This window comes from Gadus morhua, chromosome 4, assembly GCF_902167405.1.
Source record: "Gadus morhua chromosome 4, gadMor3.0, whole genome shotgun sequence".
In the NCBI taxonomy this organism is placed as follows: Eukaryota; Metazoa; Chordata; class Actinopteri; order Gadiformes; family Gadidae; genus Gadus; species Gadus morhua.
Window position 1 is genome coordinate 15,637,308 of NC_044051.1, and position 12,500 is coordinate 15,649,807.

Below are 12,500 nucleotides of genomic sequence, written 5' to 3' on the forward strand. Positions count from 1 at the left end.
AAAGTACTACACACTACCAGGTAGGACCCTACAAAGTACTACACACTACAAAGTACTACACACTACCAGGTAGGACCCTACAAAGTACTACACACTACCAGGTAGGACCCTACAAAGTACTACACACTACAAAGTACTACACACTACAAAGTACTACACACTACCAGGTAGGACCCTACAAAGTACTACACATTACCAGGTAGGACCCTACAAAGTACTACACACTACAAAGTACTACACACTACCAGGTAGGACCCTACAAAGTACTACACACTACCAGGTAGGACCCTACAAAGTACTACACACTACAAAGTACTACACACTACAAAGTACTACACACTACCAGGTAGGACCCTACAAAGTACTACACACTACCAGGTAGGACCCTACAAAGTACTACACACTACAAAGTACTACACACTACAAAGTACTACACACTACCAGGTAGGACCCTACAAAGTACTACACATTACCAGGTAGGACCCTACAAAGTACTACACACTACAAAGTACTACACACTACAAAGTACTACACACTACCAGGTAGGACCCTACAAAGTACTACACACTACAAAGTACTACACACTACAAAGTACTACACACTACCAGGTAGGACCCTACAAAGTACTACACACTACAAAGTACTACACACTACAAAGTACTACACACTACCAGGTAGGACCCTACAAAGTACTACACACTACAAAGTACTACACACTACAAAGTACTACACATTACCAGGTAGGACCCTACAAAGTACTACACACTACAAAGTACTACACACTACAAAGTACTACACATTACCAGGTAGGACCCTACAAAGTACTACACACTACAAAGTACTACACACTACAAAGTACTACACACTACCAGGTAGGACCCTACAAAGTACTACACACTACAAAGTACTACACACTACCAGGTAGGACCCTACAAAGTACTACACACTACAAAGTACTACACACTACCAGGTAGGACCCTACAAAGTACTACACACTACAAAGTACTACACACTACAAAGTACTACACACTACCAGGTAGGACCCTACAAAGTACTACACACTACAAAGTACTACACACTACAAAGTACTACACACTACAAAGTACTACACACTACCAGGTAGGACCCTACAAAGTACTACACACTACAAAGTACTACACACTACAAAGTACTACACACTACCAGGTAGGACCCTACAAAGTACTACACACTACAAAGTACTACACACTACCAGGTAGGACCCTACAAAGTACTACACACTACAAAGTACTACACACTACCAGGTAGGACCCTACAAAGTACTACACACTACAAAGTACTACACACTACAAAGTACTACACACTACAAAGTACTACACACTACCAGGTAGGACCCTACAAAGTACTACACACTACAAAGTACTACACACTACAAAGTACTACACACTACCAGGTAGGACCCTACAAAGTACTACACACTACAAAGTACTACACACTACCAGGTAGGACCCTACAAAGTACTACACACTACAAAGTACTACACACTACCAGGTAGGACCCTACAAAGTACTACACACTACAAAGTACTACACACTACAAAGTACTACACACTACCAGGTAGGACCCTACAAAGTACTACACACTACAAAGTACTACACACTACAAAGTACTACACACTACCAGGTAGGACCCTACAAAGTACTACACACTACCAGGTAGGACCCTACAAAGTACTACACACTACAAAGTACTACACACTACCAGGTAGGACCTACAAAGTACTACACACTACCAGGTAGGACCTACAAAGTACTACACACTACCAGGTAGGACACTACAAAGTACTACACACTACAAAGTACTACACACTACCAGGTAGGACCTACAAAGTACTACACACTACCAGGTAGGACCTACATAGTACTACACACTACCAGGTAGGACCCTACAAAGTACTACACACTACCAGGTAGGACACTACAAAGTACTACACACTACAAAGTACTACACACTACCAGGTAGGACCTACAAAGTACTACACACTACAAAGTACTACACACTACAAAGTACTACACACTACCAGGTAGGACCCTACAAAGTACTACACACTACAAAGTACTACACACTACCAGGTAGGACCTACAAAGTACTACTCACTACCAGGTAGGACCTACAAAGTACTACACACTACCAGGTAGGACCTACAAAGTACTACACACTACAAAGTACTACACACTACCAGGTAGGACCTACAAAGTACTACGCACTACAAAGTACTACACACTACCAGGTAGGACCAACAAAGTACTACACACTACAAAGTACTACACACTACCAGGTAGGACCTACAAAGTACTACACACTACCAGGTAGGACCCTACAAAGTACTACACACTACAAAGTACTACACACTACCAGGTAGGACCTACAAAGTACTACACACTACAAAGTACTACACACTACAAAGTACTACACACTACCAGGTAGGACCTACAAAGTACTACACACTACAAAGTACTACACACTACAAAGTACTACACACTACCAGGTAGGACCCTACAAAGTACTACACACTACAAAGTACTACACACTACCAGGTAGGACCCTACAAAGTACTACACACTACAAAGTACTACACACTACCAGGTAGGACCCTACAAAGTACTACACACTACAAAGTACTACACACTACAAAGTACTACACACTACCAGGTAGGACCCTACAAAGTACTATACACTACAAAGTACTACACACTACAAAGTACTACACACTACCAGGTAGGACCCTACAAAGTACTACACACTACAAAGTACTACACACTACAAAGTACTACACACTACCAGGTAGGACCCTACAAAGTACTACACACTACAAAGTACTACACACTACCAGGTAGGACCTACAAAGTACTACACACTACTAAGTACTACACACTACCAGGTAGGACCTACAAAGTACTACACACTACCAGGTAGGACCTACAAAGTACTACACACTACCAGGTAGGACACTACAAAGTACTACACACTACAAAGTACTACACACTACCAGGTAGGACCTACAAAGTACTACACACTACCAGGTAGGACCTACATAGTACTACACACTACCAGGTAGGACCCTACAAAGTACTACACACTACCAGGTAGGACACTACAAAGTACTACACACTACAAAGTACTACACACTACCAGGTAGGACCTACAAAGTACTACACACTACAAAGTACTACACACTACAAAGTACTACACACTACCAGGTAGGACCCTACAAAGTACTACACACTACAAAGTACTACACACTACCAGGTAGGACCTACAAAGTACTACTCACTCCCAGGTAGGACCTACAAAGTACTACACACTACCAGGTAGGACCCTACAAAGTACTACACACTACAAAGTACTACACACTACCAGGTAGGACCTACAAAGTACTACACACTACAAAGTACTACACACTACCAGGTAGGACCAACAAAGTACTACACACTACAAAGTACTACACACTACCAGGTAGGACCTACAAAGTACTACACACTACCAGGTAGGACCCTACAAAGTACTACACACTACCAGGTAGGACCTACAAAGTACTACACACTACCAGGTAGGACCTACAAAGTACTACACACTACCAGGTAGGACCTACAAAGTACTACACACTACAAAGTACTACACACTACCAGGTAGGACCTACAAAGTACTACACACTACAAAGTACTACACACTACCAGGTAGGACCTACAAAGTACTACACACTACAAAGTACTACACACTACCAGGTAGGACCTACAAAGTACTACACACTACAAAGTACTACACACTACCAGGTAGGGCCTACAAAGTACTACACACTACAAAGTACTACACACTACCAGGTAGGATCTTAAAGTACTACACACTACAAAGTACTATACACTACCAGGTAGGATCTTAAAGTACTACACACTACCAGGTGTATCGTAAAATACTACACACTACCAGGTAGGACCCTTCAAAGTACTACACACTACCAGGTAGTAATTTCAAAGTATTACACTCTACCAGATAGTATCCTACAAAGCATTACAAAACAAAAAAAGGTAATGCCTAGGTACTGTTCTCACTATAGCTTCATAACCATTTCATTTTAGTTTAGTTGATAATGTCCCTGCTGCTCACTGCAGAGACAAAGTCTGTGTCTTTCACTCCTCGCTGAATACCAATTTCATGATTTGAATGCAAGTCCTGTTATGCTATCAGTAATTAACCAGCTCATTCTTCTTACAGACCATCAGAATGCTAAGGAAGATGGTCAGTGTATTACCTGTGAGTATATTACATTTGAATAATAATCCCAGGATGGATGAAACACCTTGGTAACCGACCCTAACCTAATAGCGTCCCTCACGTTGGGACTGTGAGGTGGAATAAAAAGTTGAATATGGGTTTGGAGACTGTGAGGTGTAAACACCTACAGTCGATTCAGTCTGTTGAAACATTGAGTAGCCCCCCACAGCAGTGAGGGGCTACAGGGGGGGGCTTCAGGAGAGGTTAGCAGGTACCACGGCTCCAGAAGGTTCTGTTGGGCCGTCTTTCACAGATCCCTACGCGATCCACCTTCAATTATTTACTAATACTCTACTGCTACGTAGTACGTACATGAGTTTAAAAGCTTTCTTGACTAGGTGTGTGTGTGTGGGTGCATGTGTGTATGTGTGTGTGGCTGTGTGTGTATGTGTGTGTATGTGTGTGTGTGTGTGTGCATGTGTGTCTGTGTCTGTGCCTTTGTGTGTGCATGTGCTTGTGTTTGTTTGTGTGTGTATGTGTGTGTGTGTTTGATTGTTTATGTTTGTGCGTGTGCGTGTTGGTGTGTGTGTGTGTGTGTGTGTGTGTGTGTGTGTGTGCATATGTGTGTGTGTGTGTGTGTGTGTGTGGGTGTGTGTGTGTGTGTGTGTGTGTGTGTGTGTGTGTGTGTGTGTGTGTGTGTGTGTGTGTGTGTGTGTGTGTGTGTGTGTGCGTGCGTGTGTGTTCCGCAGGGAGACGTGCTGGTGACCAAGTGCACGTACAACACAGAAGATCGGAGCGGACCTACGGTGGTGAGTGGACCAACTCGATTTTCCCATGGACTCTTTGTCCATGGCCTCACAGCCCTGATGCCGGCCCCCTCCACGGCCCCCCTCAGGGGCTCTCTCCTCCTCCTCTCCAACTCCTGCCCTCCTGCCCCCTGCTTTGCTCGTAGTCGTCTATACAGCGCTCTCTTATTCCAGAGCAAATTTATCCTGGTTCCGACTTATCTGTTTCTCTCTGCATCACCCCTGTATCGTCTGTCTGTCTGTGTCTAGCTATCTCAAGCGTCTTAGAGTACCATATTAAGCGCTACATAAATTTCATTTATTATTATTATTATTATTATTATCTCTCCCTTTTTCTCTGTCTGTCTCTCTGTCTGTCTATCTCTCACTTTTATAGGTCTGTCTCTCCCTCTCTGTCTGAATTTCTTTCTGTATTTCTCGCTCACTGTCTGTCTGTCTGTCTGTCTGTCTGTCTGTCTGTCTGTCTGTCTGTCTGTCTGTCTGTCTGTCTGTCTGTCTGTCTGTCTGTCCATCCGTCTGTCTGTCTGTCTGTCTGTCTCCCTGTCTCCCTCTCTCTCCCTAGGGAGGCTTCGGCATCATGGAGGAGATGTGTGCGAACTACATCCACTACTACCCCCGCACTCAGCTGGAGCTGTGCAAGAGCCACGTGGACGCCGACTACCTGCAGAAGTACTTCAGCCTCATCAACAGGTACGGCACACGGTTCACACTGATTCAGGCTGTCTCACACGTCGCCTGTTTTTCTCCGTTGCTCTATCTCTATGACGATGAGTCTGGCTTTAGCAGAAGCTTTCATCCACATTGACGTCGGCAGGCATCAGGGATCAAACCCAGTACCTTTCCGATCAGACTCGAATGACCTGGCTGCTGGTACCATATCCTGTCCCCGACTCCTCTCTCTCTAACCCTGGTCGTTTTATTAAAATGTATCTTTCTTACTCAAATTCTGCTGCCTGTAAGGCAAAGCGATTTTATTAGTTGTCAATGTTGCATAAATCTCCACATATCTATATCTATATATTATATATAAGTAGACATATGTATATATCAAATCAAAAGGTTTAGGGATTTGCTTTAGAAGTGCATTTTGGGCCCGACCCGGCCTGTGGCCCGCCTCGCGTCCCTTGGATGGTCCCTGGCTCCCCGTCCTCGGTGATTAAACCTTCCAACGCCTCCTCACTGCTCAGGGACGGCCTGCAGCCACAGTAGACAATCTCCTCCCTGCTATAATCTGTGGAGGTACCGGCACTTCTGCTCAAGGATAAAGGAGGATGAAGTGTCCTGATAAGCGCCCAAGGTCCCCGGGATATTGGTGGTTTAAAGCAGAGCGTACGCACAGTCTCTGTGAACCACAACCTTCTTGCCTTCTTGAAATTGGAGCAGCAAGCCTGGAAGCTGTTGCACCTGAACCAGCTTCTGATTTCAGCTGTTAACAAGATAATCATTTACTATAAAAACAATCTCTGAGCCTCTCTGATTAGAGATGCTCTAGGTAAAGATTCAAGAGCGGAAAAGAGAGGAAGCATAAAAAAGCAGAAGAGAGACTGGTTTGGAAACTAAACAACCAAGATTAAACTGACCTGGCTGGTCAGAAAGTCGCTGGATGGATTGACCTGTGGATGGGCGTGTTTTGTTCTTGAGAAACTTTCAGTTCAGACATTTTTTAAAGGTAGTCTGTAGGATTTAGTGGCATCTAGCAGTGAGGTTGCAGATTGCAACCCAATGAATGATGGCAGTTGATTATTTAATCTACCCTTACTGTGAAGTATTACCAACAATTCTTATTTTCATGGGATTACACACTAATTTAACCGTTATTTTGAATATTATATTACATTTCTGCTGAGTTTGTTCCACTAGGAGCCACTCAACTTCTTCACACCGCACCTTTAATGGAGTGACATAGTGCAGGTTTAACTCTTGAATCCTCTCTCTCTCTCTCTCTCTCTCTCTCTCTCTCTCTCTCTCTCTCTCTCTCTCTCTCTCTCTCTCTCTCTCTCTCTCTCTCTCTCTCTCTCTCTCTCTCTCTCTCTCTCTCTCTCTCTCTCTCTCTCTCTCTCTCTCTCTCTCTCTCTCTCTCTCTCTCTCTCTCTCTCTCTCTCTCTCTCTCTCTCTCTCTCTCTCTCTCTCTCTCACTCTCCCTCCCTCCCTCAGGTTCCAAGGTAGAGACCAGTGTGTGTGTGGTGAGGCCGGGGTGACGCAGCAGTTCTCTGCTCTGCACTGGGACCCATTCAGCGGCGAGGTGCTGGACTCCCTGTACAACAACGCCCCCATCTCCATGCACTGCAACCAGTCGTCTGCACGCCTCTTCCCTGTGAGCCCCCCCCCCCCCCCCCCAAACACACACACACACACACACGTGAACACAGACGCGCACACACACATCTGAACACACAGACGCACACACACACACATCTGAACACACAGACGCACACACACACACACACACACACACACACACACACACACATGTAAACACACAGACGCACACACACACACAAACACATGCACAGGTGCATAAAAGCAATGTCATGTGCACGTTCATACAAACACACTCAAGTACAAACACTCACATGCATCTGCATACACTCACACACAAACCGCACACACACTTTTGGAAAGAACCCACTAACCCCAAATGCAAGAAACGGAACAGACGGCAGTGATACAAGACACCTAAATATAACTATATAATATGTCATGCATATAAATATTTCAGTATTATTTATATTATTGTTATTCAGCAGTTTGTTTAGTACATTTGCCTATGCAACCATACATATGTTAACTAACTGGAAGCTAAAATATGAACAGAGTAAGAGCTGCATCACAGCGATGATGGGCCGTATGAATACTTTTGCTCACAAATTCCCAAGTTTATTCCAAGTTCATTTGCAGCATCCATTTGCACAGTTCTGAATTTAAATAAACTCGATAAATTAATTCATAGTGTAGGCGGTGTAGTGGGGAATAAAAAAAACAATGATAAAACACATTGGCAGCCTGAGAAGGGAACTACTTTTGGTTAGTCAGAAGTTCATTGCGGTCTCCAGGGCTACACTCCGGGGTAACAGCCTCTGCTACACTGTGAGATGACGTTAGCATGCGTGTGTTCTAACAGGGGCAGTGGGACCACCAGCCTCTCCCGGAGGTCACCTCTGTGCTCCAGCAGCCCCTGTACCCGTGTGAGGGAGGAAGGCTAAACCCAGGGAACTGACCGCCCCCCTATCCGGACCCAGGGAGACTGAAGGGCGTGGCCGGGGTCCCACAGGGGTTGATGACCTCACATTGGCTTCACCATGATGTCTTTGCTTCTCTGAAACTGAAGGGTTCATGTGGCCCTGGAGGAGTGATGTCCCCATTATATTATATATTAAGAGCACTAATAAAAAATACAATCAAATAAATTGAAATAACTGGGAGCCTGACTTGCATGATCCTGAAGTAAGAATTGTGTAAGAATATACCTTCATAGCCTCCAGAGTGTTTACATTGTTTAAGTCTCATGATACAGCGTGGTAGGCTGCAAATGTAAGGGGATGTGCAACAGCTTTCTCACACAGAGGATTGTGATTGCTGAATTAAACGGGCAAATAATTTGTAGCAGGCATATATTCGAAAAGCTAAAAGCCGGGCAAGCATATTCTTTTAAATCATCTTTGAGTTCACCGAGATGCTGTTGGAACCTCAGACAGTCTACCATAAAGGGCGAACCCTGACTAACATTTTAACCAGCGAACTGGCCATAGCGCCACCTGTTGGCAAACACACCATTTTGTTCTGCATTTAACCCTGATACAAATGTCATCTTCTATACTTGTGTAATGTATATTAAGTGAGTAAATGTTTTCATTTTTGTTATGTATTTATTGAAACAGCACCGATTGATATTTATTATGTACAGAAACGCTTGCAGAACATTAGAAAAACAGGACGGTTCGTGACTTATATTTTACATCCGTCATTGTGACCCAAGTTACGCTTCATTCTTAGCAACTGTTTTGTGACTGACGAACTTTCACCAACACACCACTTGCCATGAATCTCCATTATTCAAGCGAGAACATAGAATTATACTATTTAAAACACACAGTCAAAAGGTCCAGCACATCAACCCCTATTATGCAAAATGAAACCTGAAAGCTATACTTATAATAAATTACCCTTAAGTGTATTTATAATTTCATGGAAGTAGTTAAGACATTGGTTTGAGATTTTAAGAATGCGTTTACCTCTATGGTAGACTTTCAAGTTCACAATCCACTATAAATTAGTAAGTAAACTGAATCACATGACACTGCTGAAATTAACAGAAGCAATCGTTGTAGCTTATCTGGTGCGTTCTATGTATTTATGTATACCAAATTATAGATTTGGACTGTTTGCAAACATACACGTGGGCTGCATACCAAGTATATAATATTATTACTTTCCATTGAGGATGATTATCTCAGGTAGAAGTGGTTGCAATTAACATTAAAAAAATGGGATTGCTATATCGTCCTCCTGCCAAAATGCTTCATCACATATCATTTCTGACACAATACATGTCAGTAGTGTGTCAAAGACGAGCATATTATCCACTATGCTCGTCTCTATGAAAGGCATCCTGACAATATATGCATTGCACATTTGGCATTATGGGCAGATACCCAATTAAAATCAACCATGCGTTGGTTTTCATTGGCCATTATAAGCCGATCCATTCACAGGACCAACTGCACCTGAATGTCAACCTTCCGTCCCAGAGGAGGCAAAGTGGGCATGGCCACATTCACTGTTCCGCCCCTGCTCCTTATAAGGGCGCCTCAATCATAAATGCCCTTCACACGCTTGTTCTCAGGGTCAAAGGGAGACTTGAGATGGGCTTTAGCCTGGTAGGTCACGCCCATCCTCTCCAGTGTGAAGTCACCGCTCCTCACAAAGTCAGGGTTTGCCTGGGAGAGGAAGAGACACAGAGAGAGAGACAGAGACAGAGAGAGAAGGACACAGACAGACAGACAGACAGACAGACAGACAGACAGACAGACAGACAGACAGACAGACAGACAGACAGACAGACAGAGAGTCACAGACAGACAGACAGAGAGAGAGAGACACACACAGACAGACAGACAGACAGACAGACAGACAGACAGACAGACAGACAGACAGACAGAGAGGCGGACAGACAGACAGACAGACAGACAGACAGACAGACAGACAGACAGACAGACAGACAGACAGACAGACAGACAGACAGACAGACAGACAGACAGACAGACAGAGAGAGACCAATTACAAATGAGGATTCACCAATTATATGTCACTTAGAGATAATGCTTCCCAAGACGTAAGCGTAGTGAACAGTGAAGTACAGAACAAGGCTGAAAGGCAGAGTGGAAAAACCTTTCTAGTCTCCAAAATATACAATACGAGATGATAATATAACACTGTGCACGATGTCCCTCAGGCCTCTCCATCCCTCCCAACTGTCACTCAACATCCATCGGTAAGTCTAAAGTGTTCCCAGCTGTGAGCTTCTTTCTAGATAACGGTGCGAGCTGAGAGACACACACTCCTGCAGCGACGCCCCGCTTGTGATTACATCGGGAGCCGATGAATACGAGGTTCAAACAACAGCTTTGAAAGCAAACCACTGCAATAGGTCAAAACAACAGGTTTGTGACAGAGAATGTGTGATGTGGTCAAATACAAGAGAGAGAGGGAGAGAGGGAGGCAGTGAGAGGGAAGAGAGAGGGAGGGAGAGGGGGGAAAAGGAAGGGAGGGGAGGGAGGAAAAGAGAGAGATTGGGAGAGGAAGAGGGAGAGGGTAAGAGGGTGAGAGAGGGAGAGGTGTGTGGTGGAGCCCCTACCACTCCGTCAGGGTTCCGGATGTATCCGTATGCAATGGTCTTGTCGACGAAGAAGCCGTAGTCGGAGCGCCGGATGTGACCGACGGGAACGCCGTTACGGTATACCGCCTCAAGGCCGAACAGCGGAATTTTCCTGGAAAAGAAAATCCACACAGCGGAGGAATAAATAATGCACACATTTCATACAATACTTGATCTGGATTGATATGCTTATTATTAGGCAGATGGCATTTGTCTGTGTGATATACGCACACAGCGCACACCTTGCACTTGGTATGTTCTATAATTTGGATATTAGTGCTGCACAATTAATTCCATATTAATTGGAATCGTGATTTCGTCCTCTGCAATTATCTCATCGGGAAAGGTCGCTTTAATTTATTTAAACAAAAACCCTTACCCTTATTCTGATTTTAAGCGCCTTTGACATTAACATCTATTTTCAAAAACTCTTACAACTCAGCCATTTTTTTATGATTTCAGTTTTTTTACATGCATTAGGCACGAAGGAAGATTAATTAAATCGATAATCTTCAGATAACCCCATGTTTCAGATGGGGTTATCTGAAAGATTTAGAATAGTTATTTGATTGCACTATTCTTTACGCCCTACTGATTATCTGGTAGTACTAGTTATGGTCATCTTCTCTTTGGCATGTCTTGGATCAAAATAATAAACAAAACACCCACATAAGTCGATCGTTTTGGATAAACAAAACAAACATTAAGAGCCCCTTTATGGGCTCCTACACCAGTATTTATCACATTGTTTGCTTCGGTTTGTTATTTTTGTCATCAGAGACACAAATAGAACAAATCTGACAAATAAACAAGCTAGTGAGAGCATGAGAAGGTCTACTGACTCGTCGATGGTGAAGCACACGATTCGCCTCTTTAGCCCCTCCTTCTTCTGCAACTCCAACCTATCGCGGCCCAGGAAAGGAATGGAACTCTTCATCTTACAGGTGAAAGCCAGGCCCGCCTCCAGGGGCGTGTCATCGGGTCGCAGGTCAGCGTGCCAATGTCTGTACCCTGAGGACGAGACGCAGGAAGGGTTCAGAACAGAGTGGGTGCGGGATGACATAATGCCAGACAGATTCAGACAGTACAGTGTGAGAGATGGACTGACACCCGTGAAGAAAGCTAAAACATCATAAAATATTGTTTCCTCATATGAAGAACGTTTGGTTTAAGAGGTTGTTGCAAAACAGTGTTAGCAATCAAATACTGCCAACACTTTATGATAACATTGGTATTTGTTGGAATTCAGTCAACTTTTCGCTTTATAGCAAAAAGGAAACGATCATCGTGATCCTTTACAGGCATGCCTCATTTTCTAAGCTACTGAACCGTAGCGTGTCACATCCTAGCCGCCCTGAACAAGAAGTGTGGCCTCATGAAGGGATCAGTGAACCGGATCCGCCACATCTCAAGGACGTCCTTACATCGCTTCAGTCCTATAAGAGCCGGGGACAGCGACTAACTGCTCAGCACGGCCACATCAGAGCGAACCAAAGTGAAAGTGAAAGCGATTGCCGCAAAGTCGAGCACGATCTGACTCCAACAGCGTGTTCACGTCAGTTCCAGGG

The 12,500-nt window shown here is 44.1% G+C and overlaps 2 protein-coding genes across 4 annotated transcripts in view; one reads left to right on the top strand and one right to left on the bottom strand.

Annotated features, from left to right (window-relative positions):
* The window catches only part of dbh (dopamine beta-hydroxylase (dopamine beta-monooxygenase)), an 18,309-nt gene extending 9,396 nt beyond the window's left edge, over window positions 1-8,913 (top strand). The window contains exons 8-12 of the mRNA XM_030353714.1: window positions 4,252-4,290; window positions 5,001-5,060; window positions 5,620-5,747; window positions 7,212-7,371; window positions 8,179-8,913. Of these exons, the coding sequence (XP_030209574.1) occupies window positions 4,252-4,290; window positions 5,001-5,060; window positions 5,620-5,747; window positions 7,212-7,371; window positions 8,179-8,274 (483 nt within the window). The 3' untranslated portion in view covers window positions 8,275-8,913. The remainder of the gene's footprint in view (window positions 1-4,251; window positions 4,291-5,000; window positions 5,061-5,619; window positions 5,748-7,211; window positions 7,372-8,178) is intronic.
* Window positions 8,904-12,500, bottom strand: part of sardh (sarcosine dehydrogenase) — a 33,199-nt gene continuing 29,602 nt past the window's right edge. For all 3 annotated transcript variants that reach the window (XM_030353710.1, XM_030353712.1, XM_030353711.1), the window contains exons 20-22: window positions 11,775-11,943; window positions 10,912-11,044; window positions 8,904-9,994 (exon numbers count right to left, since the gene is read on the bottom strand). In XM_030353710.1, the coding sequence (XP_030209570.1) occupies window positions 9,866-9,994; window positions 10,912-11,044; window positions 11,775-11,943 (431 nt within the window). In that variant the 3' untranslated portion in view covers window positions 8,904-9,865. The remainder of the gene's footprint in view (window positions 9,995-10,911; window positions 11,045-11,774; window positions 11,944-12,500) is intronic.